The sequence below is a fragment of the Micropterus salmoides genome, unplaced genomic scaffold (genome assembly GCF_014851395.1).
Source record: "Micropterus salmoides isolate LMB-PRFRI ecotype aquatic unplaced genomic scaffold, ASM1485139v1 Ms_hic_scaffold_5, whole genome shotgun sequence".
NCBI lineage: Eukaryota > Metazoa > Chordata > Actinopteri > Centrarchiformes > Centrarchidae > Micropterus > Micropterus salmoides.
In genome coordinates, this window is record NW_024044237.1 from 25504261 (window position 1) to 25532085 (window position 27825).

A 27825-nucleotide genomic window follows, 5' to 3' on the forward strand; every position below is an offset into this window, starting at 1 on the left:
ATGTTTTCATATGGTTGTTCTACATGTGCTAGGCGTCCATGATATCCAGATACTTGGCGTCGATTACTCTGGGAAGCAGGCTGGTCCTGAGATAAAACACAGAGAGATACCAGATGATACCGTACAGTTACATGTATTATAATTAGAAATAGTATCTCATTTCTCATTTATTTATTTAAGGACAGTGCACATTAATCAACATTTCTGTAAATGTGCCAGTGTTAGCCAGCAGGCTAATTTTCAACTGTAGTCCATATCCAAAGGTATAAATCCATTAGACAAAGACCCAAACATCAATTCTCTTCTTCAAGACTCAGACCTCAGACCTCCCTCTAGAGCCACAGAAGACTTTATCTAACTTTTTTTACACTAAGTGTGACTTGTAAACTGATCTTCACGTGTAAAATCAGTGGAGTGCCCCTTTAGAAACAGCTCAGCATTAATGTTAGACTAGTGTCAGGTCTATGCAGATGTTGTAGATCTGTGTTGGTTTCCATGGCCCCACTCTGCCCCCTGTTGGCCTGGGTCATCATACCTGGCAGGGACCAGCAGGATCATCAGGAGGGGGAAGACCATCTTCATGTAGGGCAGAGGATACATCCCGAATGCACACAGGATCACCAGCTGAACCATCTGCAACCCGGTGAAGTAGTGGACCTTCCTCTGAGGCACACGCCGAATGTAGTGGGTGGGAGGATAGGAGGTCTAGACAGAGAGGTGAGAGTGTGATGTGGCTAAAATGTGACATTTTGCTTTATATTTTGTTTTGCTAAAGCACAAGTAGATTGACTAATAACCATCACAGTTGTAAAGTAAACATTTTTTTGTGTAAATATACACCTTCAGCAAAAATGATAAATTCAGTGGGGAAATTTTCCCTGTGACATGCTTATCTTACTATTTGGTCAAATTGATTCTGGTTTGTATATCAAATTATTTCTGCCACCATGACAAATGTCTTCTGTTATTATGACATATTTTCTGTTGTTTGTTTTAACAAGAAATGTGTTAATTAAAAATCTGTCTCGTTATAACAATACTTCATCTTGTTATGTTTTGAAACTTTGTAGTTATTTCACAAACTCATACAGACTTGTATAAATAAGCATGGTAGGAGACACTGAGTGGAATTGTTTTCGTCATGGTTGCAGCAAAATTGGAATACATTTTACCCTGAACTTTCTTTGCCCACTGTATATCTGGAAATCAAACTTTCTGAAATATCTACTACTGGTTGCTATTTGGGGTGGTCACCATGTGAAGTTTTGTGGATAAACAGGAAAGAAATAATAAAATGCACACAGGCAAACTGACCAACAAATCAAACCACAGTGTCCTCCCTGCTCACCTGTTCCTTAAGCAGCAGGGCCATGCGGTCCACCATCTGGTTCCCATCAAGCGAAGTAGCTGCGATGTAGAGGAAGAGGCCGTAGAGGACGGGTTTTGGGATCCACTGCAGAGGAATGGGCAGCATGAATGCAGACAAGCTGATCAGGATGTTAGCCACCAACGAGGTCAGACGTGTCTCCTTCACACTGACAATACTGTTTGACACAAAGGCAGAGAAAAGTACTTTAAATATCCTAATAAACTCTTCTTATGTGACCAGAGAACATGTACAATACTTACCATAATGACTGTAGAGCAGTTGTTGCCAACCTTTTTGGCTTGTGACCCTCTAAAGTATAACAATGGCTATTTGTAACCCCTAATTACAGCTTATGACTAGTGTAGACACGATTGTCAAAAGATTTTTTACTTAGGGTTTGGTTTTATTTGAATAATTTGTACGGGCCCCAAACAGGTGAAAGTATCTGGTATTTCACAAGAAATAAATACCAATTAGAATTACCCCACAGATGTTTCTTCCTTTGAGGTTTGGAACCACCATGGAGGATTTAGTAACCAGGTTTTTCTTTTTCAGCTACATGGAAAAAACATTTCCTGACAGATTTTCTTGAATTTGATTCAGGAGGACCCGGGTAGCCAGTGGAGGTCACACAGTAACAAAAACCAGATGTGCTCCTGCGTTCTGAAACATTTGTAGGGGTTTCACTGCACAAGCTGGAAGACCTACTAGAAGGGCATTGTAATAGTCGAGGCGAGAGATAACCATGGCCTGTACCAGAAGCTGGGTGGCGTAAAGAGTAAGGTAGGGCCTGATTTTTCTGATTTTGATGTTGTATAGAGCAAAGCAGCATGACCAAGAGACAACAGCAACATGGACTGAAAAGGGTGGAAGGTGGGATTGTCTGGTGGGAAGGATAGGTAGACAACAGCAAAAAAACAATGTAAACATTACACCATGACATCAAAGGACTATCCCAATAGAAATAAGAAAAATAACATCGACCAATCCATCTCAACTCAAGGTCCACTTATTCACCTGTTCTGGAGCTTTTGACCATATGACATGGTCTCCGATGTCAAGCTCAACTTAGTTAAAGTAACATGGACAAGAAGTCCTTGATTTTCTCAAAATCGGTTACCTTTCAAACGAGGAAACTGCATCTGTTGATGAAGACTGTGTTATACAATAAAAAACCCTCTTTTTGTTTTCAGTGGAGCTCTCACATTGTATTTTAATAATTTTACAATTAGCTTTGCAAAAATAACAATGCAAAAGCATATAATATATACTTCACTAAATAGCTATTTAGTTATTTTGGTCAGAGTTGGAACTGACAAAGCATGCAAACAGAATCAAAAGGGCATTTTCAATCAGTCATGCGCTGGATGTCTTTCAAAGCTCTGCTTGGTTTTTGGTTTTTGCCCTTGCTTTAACTTTACTCACGTCGTGTAGAGGTGTCCGTTCTCTACGTGCTGTTCCAGTTTGGCCAGCTGACGGGCGTGTAGGGAGGAATGAGGGAAGGCAGCATGCATCCATGGCAAGCCCAGACAGGACATGAGGATGTTGATGAAGCCAGTCAGCATTAAGTCCCAGTGGAACGCTGTGCCTTTTAGCAACCTGACACACACACACACACACACACACACACCAGTTTCAAGAAGTCTGTCAATGAAAGACTGCAGCTGTACTTCAATTCTTTCATGAGCTACTACTGGAGATGATTGCCAATAATTAAGAAATGCCGTGAAACTGATGTTACTGATGTCAGACATAAATTACATGTTATGTCTTGGCAATGAAATGCAAATTCGGGGGGCTTACTTGTGCTCTGGTACATGTGTGAGTGAGATGACAATGTTCTGATCGATAAAGATGAGCAGTGCAAGGAGGAAACCCAGGCCGACCGCGCTCAGCGTGTTCATTCCTGATAGCTTTCCAAATTGTGGAAAGTTGAAGGTCGGGCCCTCATGGACACTAAACACAGGAACTAATAGGAGCATAGGATTAATAAAAATCAAATATGAACAGTATGGAAGGTAAAAGAAAATGACAACATTACATAGTAAAAGACATTACTGAATAGTGAACTTTGCTGCTACTTAGCCTCTTTTAAGGAACATTCAACCCAGTGTATTTGACCCAGATTGATTCAGAACCCACACTGTGCTGAAAGCTCACTAGAGGCAAACATTTTTTTCCCCCTCCAATAGGTGATTTATGAATAGTGAAAGGTGTTCTGTGCCAAAGTTGTGACTTTAAGTCTCAAGGGTACTCTTCTATCAGTTCTTTTATACGAGAGATCTGTACTCACGCTGTATGTCAAGGAAAAGGTAGGAGCCAATGAAGGAGAATATCACCACAGAGATAGGCAAAGCACAATCAGACACCACCTCTCTGACTCTGTCATTCAGATATGGGCTGTGGGTAAAAGAAAGAAAGCGACACATATTTCAACATTGTGCAACTCTGATGTAATAAATTCAGATACTTTTACTACTGTATTTACAGCAGTTACTCTCTTGGCTTGAAAAATAATCTATAACTGAAAAGTACTGAAGGTTTTGCAACTGAGGGGAAAGAATGATGACATCCCAGGAGTCACATTTATCTACCTCGTGTATTACATTATTATACCTGAAGGGTGAAAATCATTGCTGAAGATTTGTAACCTTCTGCCTGACTCCTGCAATGTACATTTTCCCTCTTTTTCAGGTCCTACCAACTCCATACAATTTATAAGTACTTTAAACTGGTGTACCAGTATTTAAACCGGTGGAAGAAGTAGCCAGATCCTCTATAGAATCCTCTGTAGAATGTAATGTGTAATGTATTGCATTCAAAATTAGATTAGAGTCATATTAGTGTATATTATATTTATTACTAATTATTATTATTATTATTATTACCGATAAATCAACATGTAAGCAGCATTTAATGTTGTTAATGTTGAGCTGATTCTAGCTATTTTCCTCCTGGGTGGTTTCATTCACTGTTTCGCAAAATAATCATCGAAGCTTCCATGTTCGTGCGTGTCCCACCCTGTGAAACTTTGGGCTTAGGCTTTGAGGAGAGCAATACAACTGCTGCTTTTTTTCTCATCTAACACGGTAAATTTATATTGAGTTTGTGATTGTTGGAACAGTGGAAAGACTAAAAATGAAGGTTTTGGTGAGTTTTATTTAGTTTCTGTCCAGTTTCAATAAAGTGTGTTTTTTTACTATGCAAGGTACAATTACTGTTTTTCTCAATGGACGCTGGTGGGCCGCAGTGCCCGCTAGTTTTGGTCTGAGATGCTGATGCTGTAGTGCAACATTTAGTGGCAGTGACTGTTGCATACAGCTCCTGTAATCTGCAAACTATTATACAGCTGTCCGATACATCGCCTGAAAATTTAAGTACCTCAGGAATGTAGTTAAGTACAGTACTTACGTAAATCACTTTCCATCAAACTACATTTCGAAAGGAAATATTGTACTTCTCTACATTCTTCTGCGTTACAGTGACTACTTATTTTATTTATTGTGATTTTATATTCAAAACAATTATCGGTTTATAAAATATGATGCATTATTACACATCAAACAGTATACAAAGTAAAGCTGCAATGATTAATCAATTAGTTGTCAACTATTTTGATCAATGAACCTGTTTGAGTAATTTTAGTAGTAGTCAAAATGGTCTGATTCCAGCTTCTTAAATGTGAATATTTTCTGGTTTCTTTACTCTTCTATTACAGTAATCTGAATATTAATCAAGAAATTAGTCGACAGATTAATAAATAATGTGAAGTAGTTAAAATTAGCTCAGCACCATTATAATACATCTTAAATGTTCCCTTACATAAGTAGCTTTAAGGTTTGTTTTAAGACAAAAAATCTTGTGTCACGCTGACAGCATCGTGTATATGTTCTCTATCTGCATGTTCCAACTCTTTATTGAACATGGCTGACCATTGAATCAAATGGAAATATTGTAGATGTCATCATCCTATTGACATTTCCTCAAGTTTCTGCATTTAGACATTTTGGGATATTTTTGGAAGCTTCAAGCTCTCCACTATATTTAGAAATAAAGTTCTGTGGATTTAAACCATGTTTGGCTGCAAAGCATGAGTTTGTAATGACTGACCCACCAGCAGGTCACTTGTTGCTGATGATACTTTCACGTGTAACCGTGTAACTTTATATTTTGCTAGTGCATGGTGCAAGCCAAAGGGTCGTGCCACTACTTGCTGTATATATTTTTTAAGTGAACATACCTCCTCTTGATGAGGTAGAGGGCATAACCGAGCCACAAAGTCCCCAACATGAGCAGCAGACAGAGGATGGGTCTTTCTCTTGTGGTCAGCACCAGAGACTCAGGCAGGAGGATTAATGCATGGCCTCCTGCATGTCCCATCAGTGACACAGTCTCATTATGATCCCCGAGTGTGTTTCCCGTCTGGTTCTTCTCTAGAATCTCTTTTATTTGCTGAAGCACCAATGTGCTGTTTGTTGTCGCCAGTGTTGGCCCATGGTAGAAGTGCTTAAAAACTAGGAAGTGAGGTTAGGGTTAGGAGAAAGAAAAAATGTTGACAGTGGGGACAAACTTACATCAGTGTATTGCTGCCACCTTTATAAAAGAAAGTGTTTGCACAGTTTCTCATTATAATGCGTCTTTTCTCATTTGTATAAGATCCTTTTCTTGTAAAGGCAATCATTTTATGTACACCCGTTGTTGCAGCATAAATGAAAAACAGTAAGAAAAGATATGCAATTGCCCCTGTGTGCATGTTAATGTACGCAGGGGAAATTGTAAATGTAATGTACATGTCGTTTCTATTAGATCTTTTCCATTTATATTGAGACACTTTTACATGGTTCAGCTACTATACAGTACATCATAATAACATACAAAAAAATCGTGTTGTAAAGTGAAAAGTTTGTTCTGATACACTGATTTTTACACTAATACGAAGACAGACGTTTTGTGATATAACAAGATAAAGTGATATGTTGTATTACAGCAATTATCCTGTAAAAACTGAATAATTTGGTATCTTGTAAAAATGAGAAATGACAGTCATATTAACATGAGGAAGAAACCAAGACTCAACATGAGTGTTTTTATTCTTGCTCTTGGAGACTGACTCATTTAACATATTTTCAAGTCTTAAAAAAGCAAAAAAGAAATCTAATCCTAAAGTAGAGAATATTAAGAAAATACACTTTATGTCCATGTCAAAACAGACTTGGATGTCTTTATACGTATTGTGCTAACATATCGATATAATCGCCCTTTTATGTAATAATTGTCCGTGTATTTCAAGCGCATTCAAGCATTCAAGCGGTGCACTGTGTTGAAACTTTTCTCAGTTTACTGTAGTTTAGTCGAAAACAGCCTAAGGCTTAAAGAAGGAAGAAGAAAGCTCTGAAGAAAACACCATATGCTCATCCATTTATTTACCATCTTGTGACACCTGTGAAAAACATATAAACAGAAGCAATGTGACTCCATTATACTAACATAATAGGATTGTCTATTTTTCAACAGCACACAGGCCTAGTTTGATTTCATGCTTACTTTTCTCTCCACGATGTATTTGTATTTTGGTGGGCTACAATGCCTATAATAAATGTTAAAGAAAGATAGCTCTGCTGCAGAAGCATTCAAAACATGTTTATTGTAGTCTGACCTTGGTGTGACTTACTTTTGACAGTGCCTTTAACTGCATCCCCAACAAATGCTATTGAGATGAACAATGCAATGACTTCTTCTGTTGAGCTGGGAGATAATGGAAATAAATGTAGCATGGTGTGATCATTCATTGTATCAAAATTATGTTTTTTTACAGGCACAGAGACATAACAGTCTGTTCAAGGCAAAATGATTGCCCAGACAGGAAGAGTGTACATTAAACAAAATTAACAATTATGGCTGAAAACAGGAAGTCATAACAGATGGTTTCTTCTATTATCAGTGATCTCATGGCCACATGGTTAGTTACATACTGTTTATTGCAAGTATGAGGCTTCCGTCTATGATATGTCATTGTTACACAAGTTGTCTGAGAGTGGTGTTGTGTATTTACCGTTTAAAGAGTTTCATCAGCAGGCTGACATTGAAGAAGCCTCCGAGGATGAGGAACAGACTGTTCCACAAACCGATGCAGGCGTAGAAAGCATCAAAGTCAAGGTCGTAGTCATCACAGATGCCCCTGATGACTACAAAACATACATAAAGACACACATAAACACTAAATCAGACAGATTATATCATTATGATTAATAACACATCAACTATACTTCTTAATTCCATTTCCTGTATCCATTTATAGGTAGTATAAAAAATGGTTTCCAAGCAGATCTTAAAAGTCCTTTACTCTTTTATTACTGCTATAAGTTAAAGTTTATCAAGCCCTGATATATTATTGTGGTTGTTTTTTCTTTTTTCTTTACTAGTTAGCCAAGCAAAGCTACTAGGTGGATAGTGAATAGCAGCAGCCTGTGGTGTACAGAATGGCCGGATCGAGCGATTGTGCGCCATACAGCGAATTTTCCCACTGTGGGTGGCCTTTGAATTTATAATGCATTTGCTGCATGTACTCAATTGTATGGGACAAAGTTTTGCTGGTGATGCTCCACAAATAAATTCATATGTTAGTAAAAATCTAAATGTGGCTTCTAATCTCATTGTTTAAGAAGTAGAAGTAGTTGGACGCAATACATACCACTTATGAAGATGGCCAGTGGTGCGGTGGTCAGTGGAATGACTAGTGGTGAGCCAGCAAACAAAGCGTAGATCACTCCTCCAATGCCTTGGCCAACAATAGTCTTCTGAACATCTGTCAAAAAACAGCAAACCTTCAGTAGTTTTGTATGCTTTAGATTACATATGTAATTATTAATAATATTATAGGATATTGCAGATCAAGACAGTAAAGACAGTTCTTACCTATCTCCCCTCTGGTGCTTTCGTCATTCAGTGAGCCAAAGGCAATAGCAGGCAGTAGAATGGCAATGTAGAGGAAAATAGCAGTGGTCGTGTACTTCAGCAGACAGCGGTCCTTCCCAGTTAAACCTTGATGGATTATTTAACAGGTTATTAAATATATAACAACCACAAGAGTCAAAGCAGCCAAATCCTCAAGCCATCTTCAAAGTGTGAGACTTTTAAAGAAGAAATGTCATGATTTTGTAGCAGTAACAAATCTGCTCACTAGATATGTGCCCAGTTAGGAAGCAGCTGTGCTATGAGAAAATAGAAATACCATCTGTGAAGTCTGATGGGTAGAGGGGGAGTCTGCGGCGGAGGTCTTCAAATACACCTTTACCGGCTTTAAAGAAATCTGTGCACTGTGGAGGAAAACACAGAACTCAGTCAGAGCCACTGGACACTTCAGTCAGTGTGAAGTTTATACTTAGTTCAGAAAACAACACTTAGTCACATACTGTGTTATGACTAGTTGGAGTCCATTTTCATACATTTGCTGACTGCATGAACATAATAAATAATGAATTTTAAAAAATATTCAGTGTAGAGACACTTGAGGAGAAACATAGCAGTCTAAAATCACATATACTGGCATACATACCTGACTGTCCAGTTTTGTTTTTGTATTATACAAATCGCTGAATAAGTTAAAAAGGTTGGTTACCCACACCAAACCCAAATACATGCATTCTCTTTAGGCAAAATTTGGGTGTTCCCTCTTGTCCAGCCTCCTGCATTTCCTCTTAATTTAAACACTGGACATAATGAATTACTTTATCATTACATGGAACTGCACATATTCTGCTGCCAGAACCATGGCAGACTCGGCAGCTTTTTTCAGTCTGTTTCCCAGCTGCTTCTCATTCCTCGAGCCTGGCTGATAGACTGTGGAAACAGGATAATCAGATAATCTGGCTCAACTACTTTACTTTACTGCATCCCATTTTTATATGCCTGGATGGAGTGGGAAAACAGGTGGGTGGCCTCCACATGTGGAGAGCTAACAGACAGTGGAGAATATAAATGTTGGTTTTACAAGTAACAATTCCTTGTTGGGTAGAGTTAGGTTTCCATATTGTTGAATATTAGCTTTTATGGTTTATTTCTTTTTGGCATCACAGTTCTATAGTTATCCATTTCCAAACAGACACCTATTTCCAGGAAAAACAGACGAAAAATAACATATCCAAAATGAATCAGTAACTAACTCCTCAACCATTAGGCCTATATGCATGATAGGTCTCCTTTGATCGTTCAGAAGTTAATGAATATGAATCAACTGTAAATTAATCTATTTATCTTTCTATTAAAGAGTAAAAGGAGATGCGATAAATGAAAATATATTTTCATCCTCGCCTGGTATAAAATCTAATAGCAATATCACCATCAAAACCATCATCCACCTCGTTATAATGCAACAGAATATCTTCTAATACATCTGGAATACAACTGTAACTGTAAATTTGATGAAAAGAAACTAATAAACAACAGTTATTACATACTTTCAAAAATATACCAGGCGGATGTCCATGTTGTGGCCATATCTACTGTTTATATGTTCACTTTTATTGAGAGTTTTCTTCAAAACACTATTTCTCTCCAAACAACCACATTCCAAATAACATAAAGCTTCCAAAACATTGAAATATTGATAAAAACAGTGAAGACTGATCATCAGATTGATTGCTTTACTGGCCCACAACTTGAGAACAGAACATCGTACTCTCATCCTTCTCTCTTTCTCTTTGTCTTGAGCAGACAAATCGTTTGGTATATTGTCTGTGTAGTTGCTATAAGTTGGCCAGTAAACGACAATAAAGACCGTCTGTTCCAAAGCAACACTTCTTCTACCAAGATGGCAGCCCAGGGCGATCTTTATACACACAGAAAACAGCTGTTTTTGGACTGAAAACAGCGAAAACGGCAAAAGTAAGTCAGCAGTTGTAACTATAAATGTATATTGGTGCGTTTGTTGTTATTATTCCCCGGCTAATAACTCCCTGAGTTTTGCGATTTGAGTGATATGTTACACAGCTGATCAGAGCTGGAGCTGAGCTTTCTTTAGAGTGGTCGGACTGCGGTGTAGGATGAGAGGAGAGATATGTGGAAGGCAATAATTGCAGCCATGTACACTGATTACAGAGTGATTTATGTTGTGATATAAGTTCATTTAGATGCTTGGTGTGGATAAAAATGGTTGGTTTGAGTTTCTAGCTGAGCCTCCTAGCTTCACAGAGGTGTTGAGCGTGGATAGGGTGACAAAATACTGGGATCGTCCATGGATTTTCAATAAATTTTGCACTGATTATAGCACAGAGCCAATTTGTCACCGTCTGTTTTACACCCCCTACTTTGCTCTTCTTTCACACCTGAAGTGATTTCCCTCTACGTGGATCTGGGTCCTCCACTTCCTCTACGGTCGACTTCTCATTGACTATGGAGAGCTGCTGTCGCTTGTAGACCAGCTCCTGTTTGAACTCTTCCTGGGTCTTGGCCTCCAGAAGCTTCTGTCTGAAGGAAATGTCGGAGAACATCGTGGCAAAGGTTCTGCCAAGTTCAATGGCCGTCTTGGTGCTTTTCTGAAAAGGATGATGAGGACAGTTGAGGAGATGCTTAACAGATTCGGGCTATTCTGTCAATTTGACTGTATTCTTTCAATTATGTATTTTTAACCTAGATTCTGCTAAATATCACACTTAGTACTTATTTTTCTTATTTGATAAGGAATTAAGAATAGGATATGCTGGCTAGGGGAATTTTTTAAGCTTTTAAGTTTCACAATCTCACAAAGGGACAATTTTATTTAACATTTGGTTAAAGCTACTTAATGTGACAGAAAGAAAGAGGATCAAACTGACATATAACAAGTGTCAGCAGCCAGATCCAAACTAGGCTACATATAATGGTTATTTTATTAGTGATTACACTGCCTATAATTTTCTCAATTAGCCATTTGGTTATTGGAAAAATGCCCATCACAGTTTCCCAAGGTGATGTCTTCAAGTTGCTTGTTTGTCCAATAAACAATCCAAATTTAAAAAAAATCATCCTTTTACTATATGAAAAAAGAAAGAAGCTAAAAGCAATGATATCAGACAGATTTCCCTAAAAAACAAACAAATAATATATTATCAAAATAGTTGCCTATTCATATTCTGTCAATTAATTAATCAACCAGTTGTTTCAGCTCAACACGTTCCAAGTTCCAGGTCAGATTGCTGGACCTTACTGTTCTGGGAGGGGCCAGGATGAGGATGACGTAGCGAGCCTCGCAGCAGTTGACTCCCCAGTTCTGTGGCCTCTTCAGGCAAGCGATGCAGACGTGACGTTTCTGCAGGCTCCTCACACTGGAGCTGAATTGATAGAAAAATAATTCATTTTGAATCAGCAGTGTATGAATGAGTGATTGTGCAGCATACTGTATTGGCAGGTGTAAATAGAGTAGAGCCCCCCTACTAAAGCCAAAACAATGATTTTTCCAATGAAAATATTTTTGCGTGATGTCCATGTGCAATCATATGAACTCAGCAACTATCAAGAGGGAGATTTTTCACAACATTCACCTACTGAGCTGGAGGTTGGAAGAAACTGGTCAAAATAGCACATAGATATTATTTTAGATGAACTCACAGGATACAGAGCCAGGACTGCTGGTAATGAATGCCAGTGGAAGTAGCAGTCACACCCTGAATGGTCTCTGACAGAAGGTGAACTGCAGGAGCACAAAACAGACTAAAAAGCTATTGACACATCAAGCAGCCTTTGAAGCAAACACTTTCATCTCAAAGTGCTTCAAAGTGTTCTTCTAACATGTTTTACTCGCCATTAAACTCCTTTCCTCCTGCGTCTGTGAACAGCGAGTTCATGACCTCGTCTACGTCACAGATTCTATGGCCGTCCTCCACCACTTGAGTTATCATTTGCCTCAGGACCTCATCCAGAGTGGCAGCTTTCTCATCCAAAATGATGCTTGCTTGAGCCAGGAAGCTGTCTACGTCTCTGTGGGCACGCACTTCCTCCTGGAAGTCCATTGGCTTCACATACTAGTGTAAGCCAATAACAAGAGACATTTGACTGATGGTGTAATAGTGCCAATAACAGGTGAGATTTCAAGGTCCATTTTCAGATTTTTGCTAACTGTATATTGCCCAACAAAAACTAAATACACGCGTTTCCTTCCAGCTCACTTCTGATGCTTTCAGATTTAGCACAGTTGTCAGTAAATTTAAAACATGAAGTGTGAGCTTAGTAGACATTTGGGGATTTTAGCTTTAAAATGGGACAGTTGGGAAAATGATGTTCTGAAAAAATGTAAAAGGAAGTGGCAAAAGCTGCTTTTCTGCATTAAATTATTATGACATAACACAGAAAGGGTGACTGGAAAAGCAAATCTTACTTTTCTTGTTGTATTTAAAAGCCCAAACCCAGGGCAGTCAGGATCTGCAAATGAAAACCACACGGAAATGACATTTCTATTTGTACACACTGTTTCTGACACTTTATCTCTACTATAATCCTCATTATAAAGTGTGCCATCATACTTCAAAAGTTATTAACTAAATGTAGTATAAATAACTAAAGTATAAAATTCATTCTCTCTAGTATTAATAGTTAATAGGGAGCACTACTAGCTGCCAGTTCATGTCCATGAACTTTGTCTCAGTTATTATGACTCAGGGAATCAGAGCTGACACACATGATTTCCTAACTGCAGAGGCTGCAAATTATTCTCAGACAGTGAAAGTCACAAGAGTAGAAACAACCTAATAGCATACCACTGCAATGAATCTTTTTTAATCAGTATTGTTGAATAATGAAGGCATTTGTTCTCTCTAACTTATATTTATTCTTAGAACAAATCCCGCCACAGACCAGACATGTTTAGGTATAATATGATAATGATAATAGTTTAGTACTATTTTAAACACACACACACACCTGAAACACTGATCTGGGTCTGGTTGTCATAGATATGGCCCTGGTGAGTCACCGGTGAATCTTGACTTGAACCTTCCTGTGCCCCATCCTGTAACTCTGTGGATTAAATATAAATCACAGTCAAGTATCTACCAAGTCTCAGATTATACATTATATACAGTACTGTAATTTCAGTTGAGGAGGAGTTTCTATGTCGGAATAACTTTTTGCTAAAATTCACTTTACAATTGACTAAAATAACCAGTATTAAGACAGTGAGATAAACAAATTCTTTCTATCAAGGTTAGGATGTTGTGCTAGCCACATTAACAGTGTCACCAGTAAGGGACAATATGTTTTTGCCTCCCACCACTCTGCCATCTGTTGACTAGCACAAGAGGGAGAAAGAGAGACCCAATAAAAATCCCCCTTAAACCAGACATGCAGCAATATAACAATAGCAGCCCCTTGTAAATTCCTTAATTACATAGATGATAAATATGGCATCTCAATTGCGCGTTTTATGAGTGGTGAAAGAAACAGTCACAGAATTAGAGAATTAACCTTAACCCTTCATGAGGAAAGCATTGAGCTATGAATATTCCCTTTTCCCATCATTGAGTCAGAGATCATCTGCCTCATTATTTAGCCATTAATTAACCTCTCAACACACCAGCAAAGAGACGGGCTGTGCTTACCAGCATGTGAAATGGGTCATCAGTGAGCAGCCAGAAGCATTTTCATTAGCATAAATAACTGCTGCAAAACATTTACATGTGAAATACTACTGTATTGTGTTTAGTATCCTGGAGGAACTTAAACTGAATAAGCTTTTTGTGCTTGCAAGGCAGAGTACTTAAAAGAGCAGGGCCCCTGCTAAGAAAAGCAATAAAAGTAAATATAATATGTATTACTGCAGCTACTCACCCATCTCTTGGAAAACATAGCCATTCTTCGACCTCTCGTTAGATGGAATGTCTGTAGGAGAAAAGACAAATAAGATATTTACACAACTTCATGCTAAATTTTTATTGTAGGTTATTTCACATTCAAAGGCTTCATTATTGTTTTATCGACTTGAAATCTTCAACCACATTATGTAAAGCTTAGATTCATATTAAACAGTTATTACTGCAGAATAAAGAAAAGTCAGTATTTGCAGTCTTAGCAGTATTAGGTACCAGGTAGTGTACACTGGGTTATTCAGAGCTCCTTAGCTGAAAACAGCTGCCTTCTGCAAAGTAGGTTGATGAGAGCGGTGAGAGTGAACCAAAACAATGAGCTGAAAGATGCCGAAAGCTCCACAGAGCTGAAGGAAACTGAAGTCGGGTGATAATTATCTATGGGTTTGTCACTAAGAGCGACCACGTTCCTATTACATTTAGTTATTTGACGCATTCTTCATGTAACAATATTGGTTATTGCAGTTTTAATTCTGAGATTTAATGCAGAACCCAAATCTTTTTTTCTGGCCTTGTTGTCTCTCATGCTATAAAATTTGACACCTGTGGGTAGTGCATGTGCTACAGTTAAAATCACACATATGGTGAGCATTTTTTCCAGGACTTGATATACATTTGACAACTATTATATTTGTTTTCCCCCCACATTTTTCCTGGTAGCGTGAATCAGGCATTAACAGCATTGAGATGACAGAAAATTATATAATAATTTTATGGTTTACAGAATAAATAAGAAATTAACATTTAAAAAAGTAAAAAATAAAACATTTCTTTTGTATGGTTCTGTGGATTGCAGTGGACATGGACTCATGACACCACAACTTTTAAAAGAATATTTTATGGTTAGTAGAGCAGTGACAGGAAATAAGGGGGGATAAGTCTCGACCAGACTCTATTCAGGCACATTGCAGTTTATGATCAGGGCCTTAAACCCATAGGCCACCAATACATACAAACACCGTAACATCTTAAATATTTAAACATGAATTCAAGCACTGAAGTCTCTTTGTTACAGACCTAATGTGTTTTTGTGTAGATGTTGACGCAGAAACTAATCAGCGCATGGTGATAAAACTGCAGAAAACTGGACTGCATGTTGACTGAGAACAGTTTGACCATGTTGTGTCTGCCCTATGCAACAGTAGCGCTTGCAATAAAAAAAAAAAACACTTTGCACTCACCAGCTTTTTTCTACCCTGCAGAAAAATGTCAGTCTTTTTATTCTCCCATTACACACACTGACAGATTTTGTAGACAGAGATTAACATTTTCAATTAAAAAGCTAAAGTTATGCATAACATCTGAGCTTGTGGAATCATTGTTGGCAGCATGTCACAAAGTCTGTCAGACCTTGAAGGCCTTTAAAGTAAGGTAACACATTATAGGATATAAGATTATGGAGATAGAAGGTGGGTGTCAGTTATGGAAGTGTTGACGACGACAAGTGAAAAACGACATGTGACCCCTTCGCTCTCAGCTAACACGAAAATCTGACGCCAGCTGTATCTGATGTTTGTCATGTATATCTGTGAGACGCTGCTGCAGCTCTTGTCTGAGGCAGAGATTATCTCTAGGGGCTCCCGAGCAAGGCTATATCTCAGAGCAGATTAGACAGAACATTCCCAGGCCTCCTCCACTTCACAGGAGTCTGCACAGACAACAGGGTGCCTTATGCAGCAAGCTGTTTGCACCAGAGGTGGATGTGTGGGGGATAATTTAGTCTGCCTGATTGAGACCTTTACAATATTGTCCTATAAAGATAAAGGTCAAGTTTGTAAATACTCTATTATATCTTATCAGCTGCATCATCAACAGTAGAGACTGACTACCACTTAAGAGTAATATCCCACACGTCTCTCATGAGTTCCAATAGTAAAATTGGTGTGAAGACATAAATGAAACTCGTGCCTCAAAAGTAACTCACAGAACAGTCAGTGTGGGGAATGTCCCCTGTAGGTTTTAACTCTACTGTTCATTCAGTGCACAGTGCTACAGTAAAACTCTATCTGATATAATATTTTACTTTCTGCAGGCTTGTAGCTTACGATGGCTCATGCCTGTTCGCAGGCAGGCTGACTTCCTCAAACTGCAGTCTTGTGGCATTGACAGTGACAGAAGTGTGAGTCAAGCCTGGAGTTTTTCCAAAAGGGGAGCAGCAACTTTGACATCGACATCTCCTTAAAATAGTCTGCTCTCTGACCCTGTTTGTGAGCTATTGTAAAACAGGTTTTATGCAGTTCATTAAAGACTAGTGAAATAAAAAATACATTTTATTTTTTTTCTAATCCTGTATCTCTGTGTTAATTTATTTATAGAGAAATTTATTATATATTTGTTGTTTCCAAGATTTAATATGTGCATCTGACAACATAAATATAAATTATTCATGATGTTTTTTACTACATGTACCAACCAACAGATAATACATTATTTTCATCAAAATCTTTCAATCTAAAATTGTTTGGCATCTTTCAGTAAAATAAACTCTGACAAACAAAACCACCACTCTGTTAATTCTTCTGATTTGATGCCTGTAATTCCTCTATCTCGCTGGACAAACAAGGCTACCCCTAGCCTTAGGCATGTTTTATTAATCCCTGCCACCTTGCTGTCTGTGGGCAGAGGATGTCCTTGAGCGATAGGAAGCAGAGGAACCATTGTTGGGTCTCTAGTAACAAGAGCACCGAGCTACAAAGCTGAGAACTACGAGGTCAAATCATCAAGGCAGAAGAAGTATGATGTTTGTGCTTGTAATATGTAAGATTTAAATATGGAGGCCTGCTTTTCAATTTTGTGCTTTGTAGTAAAAATATAGTATTCACTTAATCAACATTTTCAGCACTGAATTTGACCATGCTGGGTGCGAGCAGCTGTACCAAGAACAGTGTGTACTCACAATGCACACATTCATATATTGATAATAAGCAAATAACAGGAAGTGGGAACTACAGCTCATTCCACCCCAACACCTCAAAGACTGACAATAAAGACTGCCTGATGTTCGTTTATCTAGCATGGTGGACATGACCACTGGACCAGCGGTAATCATAGTCACACAGCTTATACTTTACAAGCCAGAGTACTGAAGGGAGTTTTTCTTTCTCACTTAGATATCAGAGAAGATTGTTACATATGGCATGAATCCAGATTTGTTGGATGGCTTAAAACCTGCATAACGGTTGTAAGCCTTAAGATAATAGTAATGTAACGCTGAACCTTTCTTGTGGCGCTAACTATGTAGTGCTGGGTAGACGTGGGTAAAATAAGAGCACGGGGACAACTTCTTCAGGAGAACTGCGTCCACTTGTTTAATGATCCATCACATATCACCTCCTCCTCATATCACTCCGCCAACCTTGGCCGGTACTAACTTTTCAGGCAAGGTGCACCATGTAATGTAGTTCCTGTTAAAGCTCAGAAACAAAATACAACATATGTTTATAGTTAACATTAATTAAATTATGCAACTTATTTCCGTAAATGGAGTCATCTATAAAATAAATAAAATAAATCTCATCTTACATTCTTCCCTTTCTTCAGATGAAATGTCCCCATTTCACAGGTTATAAAAAAATAAAATCTCATCTAAGAATTTAAACACAGCAGAGACAATAAACTCTATAACTGCAAAGAAAATAGCAAAACATTGTAAGTCACCTGTGTGGAAATAACCATTGTACGTATGCTATCATCCATCAACTACCACATTTCGTTACCGGCAGTACAGGTTTTGCAAAATTGCCCAACACTTACACTTCAAACCCATCAAATATAATGAAACCCCTAAACACAGGTAACATATGTATATTGGCATTCAGCAAAACACATATACATTCCAAATGTTGACGTGCAGTTGTTGTTGTTGTTGTTGTTGTTGTTGTTGTTGTTGTTTAAGCCGCTGTGGTCTCCGAACAACCCGACCTGAACGAGTAGTGAGTGTGTCACCAGAACAGTCTGTTCGTTCTGTTGTGGCTGGACTTCTGAGACCCGTCCTCCTTATAATAGAATAGGAATAGAGGGGCAGGCAGGGGCAGAAGCTTGTCCACTGTCACATGGTACAGAGTACATAGGGAGTGAACCAGATAATGACGTGTACCTGGGGAAAGCGTCCATATGCTGGCGAGGTACAGGGTGGTTCTCTGGTGCTGAAGATGTATCAAGAGTGGTACGATAAGGCTTTAATCGATCATAGTGAACAGCTTTTGTTCCAGCTTGGGGATGCCTCAAGTCCAAAAGTTTATATGCGAGTCCATTGTTATCAGCTGAGACAACTTTGTAAGGTCCAGTCCAGTGAGGGTCCAGTTTCTTTATCAGCGTAGTGGGATCGTCCATCCATACAAGGTCGCCCCAATGATAAGGTTTGAACTTAACAGGTTTGTTGAAGTAGTACTGACGCTTGAGTCTCTGTTCCTCACAATGAGAACGAACAGCCTGAAAAACTGTGTCATCTCACCAGTTCAGAGCCATAGTTCTGTGGAGTCTGTGATACCCCAGGTGGAGAGAGATTCACAGTAGCTGGAACACGAGGTTCTCTGCCATGAGCAAGAAAGTAAGGCGAGTATCCAGTGCTAGAATGTGAAGTAGAGTTAAATGAGAGAACCACTGCTGGCAAATAGTGGTCCCATTCACCACCATAATCATGAATGAGTTTAGCCAAGTGTCCTTTTAGAGTCCTATTAAATCCTTCAACCATCCCATTTCCACGGGGGTGGTATGGTGAGGTTCTTTTCTTTTGGATTTTTAGTCTGACATATTGTTTGAATGATTTCTGATTCATATTGTCTTTCCTGATCTGAAAACAGTTCCTCTGGAACTCCATGTTCAGGAATGTATCTCTCACAAAGTAGTTTTGCTACTGTAGTTGCTTTCTGATCTGCCATAGGAAAAGCGTTAACATACTTTGTAAAATGATCTTGCACTACAAGCACATATGTCCCTGAGAAGTGACTGGGAGCTCAGTAATACCAGTGCACACAAACTGGAATGGTCTTTCTGCTTGTATGGATTGTAGTGGAGCTCTGTGTTGTGGTACAGGTTTCCTGTAAGCTTCGCAGGTATGACACATATCGCAAAAGTTATCAATGTCAGACCTCATGCTTGGCCAATAGCACATAGTTAGGGCTTTCTTGAAAGTGCGATCAGCGCTGTAATGACCAGAGCAGGGTGAGCCATGGAGAGTTTGCATAGTCTCTGTGATTAGACAGGGGGGAATCAACACTTGATACACAACTGGGTGTCCTGGTGCAATGTGAGCTGGTCGACAAAGCAAGTCGTCACACAGTACAAATTTTGGAAATTGCCACCAGAGCTTCCTTAGAATTTTCCCTTTTACATGTCTGAGGTAGGGTCGCTTGTGTTGTTGCACCCCTTTGTACATTTCAGAAAGAATCGGGTCACAAAGTTGGTTAGCCAAAATGTCATTTCCTTGACTAGAAAGTGTGTGTTGCAACAGCTCTGTGCCTGTTGTACCTGTCTGAACAACTGCAATGTCTTACTCTGTAGAGCACTTCCAAGCTGTTGTGCTGTCAACAGAAGAAGGCTGCACTGGTAGATTGTGCAACTGTGAAACTGTAGGAGTAGTGTCCAGTTTTACAGGAGAGGAGTGGTTTTCCTGTGAGGGAGGCACTGTTTCCTCTGAGACCACTAGGCCCTGTTGCGAAGAGGGAATCTGTGACATTGCATCTGCGTTAGTGTGTTTCTTCCCGTCCTTGTGTATTATTGTCCAATCGTACAGATCCAACTCCAAAGCACAACGACCTCGTCGTCCTGTGGGGTCATGTGTGACATCCAGTTTCTGTAGACTGAGTAACGGTCGGTGATCAGTGATGATTGTAAATGAATTACAGCTCAAGTAGTGTCTGAAGTGTCTGACAGACCAGACAATGGCCCAGAGTTCTTTGTCATATGTGGACCACTTCTTTTCTGTGCGGGTCAGAACATGACTTGCATATGCTATAACCCGTTCATTCCCATTTTGAACCTGTGAGAGCACTGTGCCAACTGCATAGTTAGATGCATCTGTACTGAGAATGAATGGCTGATGAAAATTTGGAAAGGCCATTATTGGAGGAGAGGTCAGTGCATCTTTTAATGTCTGAAATGCAGTTGAGCACTCCTCAGTGCATTGAAATGGTACATTCTTTTGTGTGAGTCTGTGAAGAGGATGAGCAATGAATACATACTTGTGCACAAACCAGCTGTAATATGAGCACAATCCCAAAAATGCTCTTACCTCAGTTGGTGATCGTGGGACAGGCCACTCACCTACATGGTGGCTGTTGACAGGGTCCAGTGTAAGTCCATCACGTGAAACAATGTGTCCCATATATTTGACTGCAGGCTTACAAAAGTCACATTTTCGTGGATTCAGCTTTAAACCAGCCTGTCTAAATCGTGAGAGAATGTCTGTCAGGTTTTTAAGATGATCAAAGTTTTGTCCCATACAAATGATGTCATTGAGATAAATCACACATGTTGTCCAGTGGAGACCTCTCAAAACAAGCTCCATTAGTCTCTGAAAAGTTGGAGGTGAGTTCTTCAGACCCATGGGCATTACTTTGAATTGGTAGAGTCCGTCACCTGTTGTGAATGCTGTTTGGGTCTGTCTGAGGACTCCATTTCCACTTGCCAGTATCTGTTTGACATGCCCATGGTTGAAAAAAAACACAGCCAGACAGTGCATCTAGACTATCATCCACTCTGGGGAGGGGATGTGCATCAGTGATGGTGACTGAGTTCAGTTTCCTAAAATCAACACAAAATCTGTATGTGCCATCTTTCTTTTTTACCATTACCACTGGGCTGGCCCAGGGGCTTGTGCTGTCTTCAATCAGATTCTGATGTGTTCAGATTCTTCCACCTCACTGATAACTGAAATGTCTGCTCCGGTGTCAACAAAAGCATGCACAACAGTGTCCTCAAAACTGACACATATGTCTTTGACACATCCACTTCAGATAAACTGTCTCTGGTAAAGTCAATGGGTAGGGCATTACTGTCTTTATGGGCCTTGGTAAAGTTAGTAGCTGGCAATTGGCCCTCATTGTCAACTACTTGTAGTTTACCTTGTTCGATCCAGTGTGAGAAGGTGAATGGAACCGTACATGTCAAGGACTTTGAGAGCGGTGAGAGGGATGTCTGTCCTCACGGCGGTCAGGAGAGCGGCCACGCTGTGAGTAGTCTCTGGATGATGGGCTGTAGCCCCGTGCATGGCGCTCAGAAGATCCAGAACGAGTGTGAGAATCCCCTCTGTCGTACCGGTCTCTTCCATGCCTTGAAGGTCTGTAGCCATCATGAGTATCGGTCATAGGAAGAATCTCTGTATTTATTCCTTTCTGGTGAATAGTAATGGCTGCGGCCTCGCCCACTGTCAGGAGTCGAGCTTCGCTGACGATATCTGTAGTCTGATGAGCCACGTCGTGTGTCCTGTCACCGTTGTTGCACCTCCAGCTGTAACTGCTCAACCTTGTCTGAAAGCGTATCCAGTGCTCTCTGCATTTTTCTGAGATCATCTGAGGTTGCAGAGTAGACACCCAGAGAAGTAGAAAATGCAGGAAGGTGAGTGGTTGCCCATGGAGAGATAGCAGGTGAGGTAGGTGTCTGAGAAAAATGCTGCAGAGAGTTTGAAGATGCAAACGCCCTGCTAGCTTGATGGGCAGTCTCAATCTATATTGTGAACTGAAGCGCCTCATCCAGTGTTTTTACACCTTATTCATGACAACGCAGCTGAAGATATGGATCAATTCCAGCAATGAAACGTCTGTATTTTTCTCCATCTTTAGCATTTTGTCCATACGTTGGAAAAGCTTCTTCCACCAATCAGCAAATTTCAGCAGCAAACACTGGGAGGGCCTCATCAGGCACGCGAGTGCATGCATTGACATAACTTTGAAATGTAAACAGATAAGCAGTCTGTCCAAAAACAGCTTTGAGTTTGTCTTTAGCAGCGGTATAGTCCGATTTTGTTGCATCAGATAAGCTATCCCAGTAACTGAAAGAGGCACACCCTAGGTGTGTGGGCAGCAGTTTAGCCAAACTGTCTTCATCATAATCTGGAATAGCCTCTACATACGGGGTGGTGATGGCGCAATGGATAAGATGCCCAGGTTCAATCCCCCACTGTGACCCATCCACCATTGTGTCCCTGAGCAAGACACTTAACCCCTTGTTGCTCCAGAGGCGTGTGACCTCTGACATGTATAGCAATTGTAAGTCGCTTTGGATAAAAGCGTCAGCTAAATGAATAACGTCTGCACCACTTTGAAAAGTCTTCTTTGCCATCTCCCATGAAAACATGTAGAAAACCTCCCTTACAATGTGGCACATTAGAGCCAGAAAAGGGCAGTTCATTCCAAAAGTTATTTTGAGTGGCCATGGTTAATTCCAGAAACCACGTTTTAATTTTTTTTTGGTAATTTTTCGTGTGTAAAGTTCAGAAGAGGGTTTTGACAATTACCAGTCTTAGCTTGATGTGCTAGGCAAGTCCATCTTGAGGTTACAGTATCCAGAGTAGGATGTGAACAACCTTTCCATACACGCGTCCCGCGCAAACAAGTTCACAAGCAGGCCTCCAACAAGTAGACTGATCATCCACGGAGAGCAGTAAAAAATAAATAAATAAATAAATGCCACTTTGCCAGTCTCTGTTACTCACATATGTTGTCTTTTGATGTTGTCTTGGTGAGTAAATGTCCAACAAAGGCCGTTTTATTCCACCAGTATCCAACTGAGTAACTAGTTCAGCTAAATCTAGCTTGTAGCAGGAGCAGTCCACGATGAGGAAAAAAAAGAGAACGTGTCGTGGTAGCACATGCAGCTAACTCGTTAATCCCCGGCAATACTCGAAAGTCCGCAAAAGTTGCAGACCACACATCCGCTGCCACCAGTGTAACGCCGAACCTTTCTTGTGGCGTTAACTATGTAGTGCTGGGTAGATGTGGGTAAAATAAGAGCAGGGGACAACTCCTTTAGGAGAACTGCGTCCACTTGTTTAATGATCCATCACACGCCCGCGACCGCGGAACACACACAACAAACACTGTCAAAGATCACCATGTAGTTCCTGTTACAGCTCAGAAACAAAATACAACATATGTATATAGTTAACATTAATTAAATTATGCAACTTATTTCCGTAAATGGAGTCATCTATAAAATAAATCTTAACAAAATAAATCTCATCTTACAGTAACAAAGAATGGTGAGCTTCAACTAATGATTGTTATGGATGAATCTCCCAGTTATCTTCTCAATTAATTGTTTACTAGTTTGGTCTATAAAATCATTACATCTTCAAATCACTCATCATTTTGTCAGACCAACAGTCCAAAACCCAAACTTCTTCAGTTTGCAATTACATAAGATAAAGAAAAGAATCAAAGCCTCTCATTTGAGAAGCTGCACCTATTAATGCTCTGTATTTTTGCTAGGAAAAAATTATTCAACATTTATCAAAATAGTTACCAGTTAATTTCCTTTCAAATAATTGCTTCATCTCTAGTGTGTTGGACAGCCAGTGGCATGACAGAAGAAGTTTTACTATTGCTGCACTGTTAACAAGACACTATGGCAGCATAAAGTTATAGACTTAATAGACTCCCACTTAATACAACAACAGTTAAACCAAATAAGTACTTTTAAATCAGTTTAATGGACTTTTCTGGAGCGACTCCTTTCCTCAGTGTGGCACTATGAGATTGTTAAAAGAGATGCTAAAAATATTCCATGACAGACAAGTGTACCATTTATTGCCATCTTGTAAATATTGACTCATATCCTTTGCTTTTGACTCCCTGGCTCTTCTGGCAATAAAAACATCTTGCTCATATTCTGTGATTTTACTATCAAGATTGTAAAGACATAAAAATTGTAAATAGAGGTAGGCAAATAATGGAAATAATGGGTACTTCTAAAGATGAAAGCCTGCAGTATATGTGCTTTAAAAAATATATGTGATGCTAACAGCACACATACACACATCCATACTGTAGAGAGGGTGTATTCTCAGGTTGCACGATGAAAAACCTTCTCACTCCACCCCTGTTAAACTTACCAGATGACACAAACTGGAGGACCTTTTTGGCTTCCATGCTCTCCAGGTTATTTAGGTGAGACGCATACCAAAGGTCAACCCATCATCATTCTCTGCTCCCAAATGCTCTGCACTCACTGGTGATCTCTTCTCAATATCTTGCCATACACACACACACACACACACACACACACACACTGAGGTAAAATCACCTCCTCCAGCAGCACATGGGTTTGAGGGTGGAAGTGGGAGTGCAGGAAAAGAAAGTATGGGCTTGAAAGGGGGTGTTTGTTTCTGCTGGGTCCTTGTGCCTATGACTACATACTATGGGTAGCTTAAAATAAATAAGTAAGTGAACTGAGTTTGGTGTTTTGGTAGCAGCAAGATTTATAGCTCTTGAGTCAGCACAAAATTAGGAACTCTTTTTCTGTCTTGTGGTCTTGTCCCTTTTTTTCTCTTTATTATGTTTGTTAATTCATATTTGGGATCTTGATGTTTGGATTTTGTTGTTTACTTATTTACTTACAACTGTTTAATGTTGATATGTGATGTGTTTGGTGTATTGTTGTGTGTTTCTGGAAAAATAAAGTGCTTTGAATTGAATTTGATCCTATGAGAGTTGGTTAGATACAGTATATATGTTTCAGTTTTATTTTTCATTTAAGTGTTTTCTGGGTGGGAAGGAGTTTGATTTTATGGGTGAAAATGAGAGAGAAATGGGGTAAATATTTTACTTAGCTTACTAAATGTTTCAAAACTTTCAAGAAGGGAATCTGAATAAAACATTGTATTTATTTATTTATTAAACATTTCATTATTTCAGTTATTATAGCATTTTCATTATTTATTATGTTTATGTTTGTATAAAAGTGGTGTTACAGCTATACGTTAAAGGTACATTGTGAAGTTTTATTGTAAACAAACAAAATTCAGTTTAGACTGAAATACAGCAAATGTTTTGTATCCTTTCCACCTATATATAAACTTGTTGAATAAATGTCCTAACGTCTAAAACATTTGTGGAGCAGATCTTTAGAAGAATTTTAAACATACATTGTTTCCATCCACATTTGTTAGTTTGCAGTCTTCTACTTTCTTGCCTGTGTCATCACATAGCTGCATTTCTTGGCACATTACTGCCATCGATTGCCAATCAGAGGAATAGTATGAAGCGATCTGTAAGACTATGTATTCAGCTGCGTCAAGATACAAAGACAAAAGCAACTCATTCAAAAAAAAACAGACATTTAACTATATTTTCAATTATTCTCACAGTAGACACTAAGGAGGGTAAATGTCAATCTTTCACTTATTCACACTCGTTTTTCTATGTACATACAGTATTTATTTCAATGATTCATCTTTCCCTCTGACATCATGTTTGTGCAGATGTCTGTGAAATCTTCATAACTGCTGCAAACCCTAATAAATGCACTATGTGAGGAACAAGCAACACTCTGCCCTGTCAGGCTTCATCAAGAATAGACGTGTGAATTAGCTGAAGCCAGATGCAATGACAGACGCAAACAGATCTGGGGAAAAAAAGAAACAAAAAACGCTGTTTTAGGCTCAAACTAAAGACACACTGCCCCCAGCAGTTAGACCACAACTCACTGTCAGACCTGCTGCTCGGGGCAATTGAAAAAGGTAGAGAATTACTATTACTACCTATTAGCTGATAAACAAGGGGAATAGCAACGTAAATATGCATCTTTGTCTTGTGTCATTCATGACCTAATAGTGCTAGTTGCAAGATACTTGGCACAAAAAAGGCAAGTAACAGACAAAAAGTCATGAACAACAACAATAAGATTCAGCACTTTACCTGGCAAGATAGAAAGTAGTATGCACATTAACATAAACAAGCAATATTCAGCAATCAATTATTACATCAGTTAAAAATCAACCAATAAGTCTCCTAATCATAACATCTAGCATTTTGTTCTTAAGTGTCTTATATAATTCTTGATTCAGAGTAAAACATGAACTACTTTGCTATTGATTTACTAGCTGTTACTTCCTGATTCATTCATTCAAATCTACCCAGGAAATTATGTACTTTATAGTACTACTTTTACCCATATACCATTATTAATAATACTTTGACCTATATATTACTTTTCAATAAAGAATCACAACTTTTCCCAGCACAACAATTTTCCAGACAGATACATGCGATGACCAGACAATGGAAACACCATAAGGTGCCACTCTCTAGCAGGCATGACAAACTGAATGCCTGCTTGTTCTTTTTCTAAACGTTACAAGCCTACAACCCTGAAAGGGTCATCAAAAGCAGTTACAGGTGCTCAGTAAACTTTTATTTCATACAGACCAGCTTGAGTTTTGATGGGTGGGTGGATGCAAACAAAATTAACCAAGTTTCCACCGCAGATAAGTAAGCTTCTTAAATTTTGGTGTAAAAGAACTGGGACACTGTTCCCTTCATCTGCCATGAGATGGCAGCAAAGTCTATTGTTCAGAAACAAAAAGGCACCAGGGATGAGGACTGAGGATTTAATAACAAGAAATTGTTTTTTTTTTCATGTTGTATACTCACTTAAAGGTCTCACACTTCCCCACTGGAGTCCCCACTGGATAGAAGTGTTCTTGGTGAAAAAGCCCAATTAAACGTTTGACAATGAAACTGAACATAATGGAAACACATCGTACTCCAAAGTGCACCTTGTTTGTCAAAGCAATTTGTACTTTTCTGTTTCTCTTTATGTTCCTGTTTGGTGATTGCAAATGCTTTGGAGCTGCTGGAGACAGAACCTCTTTGGTTGTTCATTCCAAATGTCTCTCATCTGAAACAGAGTCATAGCTGCGGTATTTTGAGGACCAGTGCACAATGAAAAAGCAGCCAATAATAGCTTCATCTTCTTTAGGATAATTCTATGTGTGAAAACAAGTTATTTGCTGGTATAGTACAATTATCACATCTAGTGCTCCCACAAAGAAAAGAACAAACACTAATGATCTTTCACAGATACTATTGTGACTCAGGTCTGACTTTGATACAGTTTTATGACCCTTACCTTCAGCAAAATGATTCAAAGTGACTCCTGAAATCTCCTCGGTTTCCTTGTTGGTCTTCATCGAGATGGAACTCTTGCAGTGTACACAAAAATCTGATATTTCGGATATGGCAATGGGAACTCTGTACAGAGCTGATAATAATGTGATTTAATAATGTGGTTCCTGTGTGGCAGTCGCAGCATGAATGAATTGTCTTGCAGGCAGGCCCACAAGTAGATGGGAATGGGTAACCACCAATGAATAACAATATAATGTCCTGGGTGCCAATCACAATGAAGCTGACAGTCCTAAATGTAATATGGAAGATGAAGGTGGGCTTTGGGGAAAGAGGAGACAAAGAGAAGGGAGAGGAAAGTGTGAGGAACCTATGTGTAACCCTTGCTGGGACTCTTTGACATTTTAATGTAACTAATAATTCTTTAAATATTGGAGGAAGAAGATCAAATGCTGATTACTTTCTTACCTCCACACAGCTGGCCAATCACTGCATGAAGTGGATGTAAATATTGGACTGTAAGCTTTTTAAAGTTATAGAAATTGACTGAAAGGCTTAC

At 39.1% G+C, this 27825-nt stretch overlaps 1 protein-coding gene across 1 annotated transcript; it reads right to left on the reverse strand.

Moving 5' to 3' along the window:
• Positions 1-27483, reverse strand: LOC119888370 (sodium bicarbonate transporter-like protein 11). Its single transcript, XM_038698928.1, has 20 exons — positions 27271-27483; positions 14168-14218; positions 13262-13357; positions 12720-12763; positions 12147-12366; positions 11954-12035; positions 11553-11676; positions 10693-10902; positions 8601-8685; positions 8285-8410; positions 8061-8174; positions 7422-7554; positions 7041-7114; positions 5610-5883; positions 3663-3769; positions 3173-3338; positions 2795-2968; positions 1349-1544; positions 536-705; positions 1-86 (listed from the first exon to the last, which is right to left on the reverse strand). Exons 1-20 carry the CDS (start codon positions 27329-27331, stop codon positions 29-31), a joined length of 2565 nt encoding a protein of 854 aa, XP_038554856.1. The 5' UTR covers positions 27332-27483; the 3' UTR covers positions 1-28.
• Between the last annotated feature and the right edge of the window lie 342 nt (positions 27484-27825).

Bases quoted from the DNA above. Each gene is read 5' to 3' on its own strand.
- LOC119888370 (XM_038698928.1), bottom strand. From the start codon at position 27,331: ATGAAGACCAACAAGGAAACCGAGGAGATTTCAGGAGTCACTTTGAAT. The intron at 7,115-7,421 runs GTAAATACACAA...ATTATCTCCCAG, and splicing joins CTGATGAAACTCTTTAAACG to CTCAACAGAAGAAGTCATTG. The intron at 1,545-2,794 runs GTGAGTAAAGTT...TGTGTCAAACAG, and splicing joins AACGGACACCTCTACACGAC to TATTGTCAGTGTGAAGGAGA.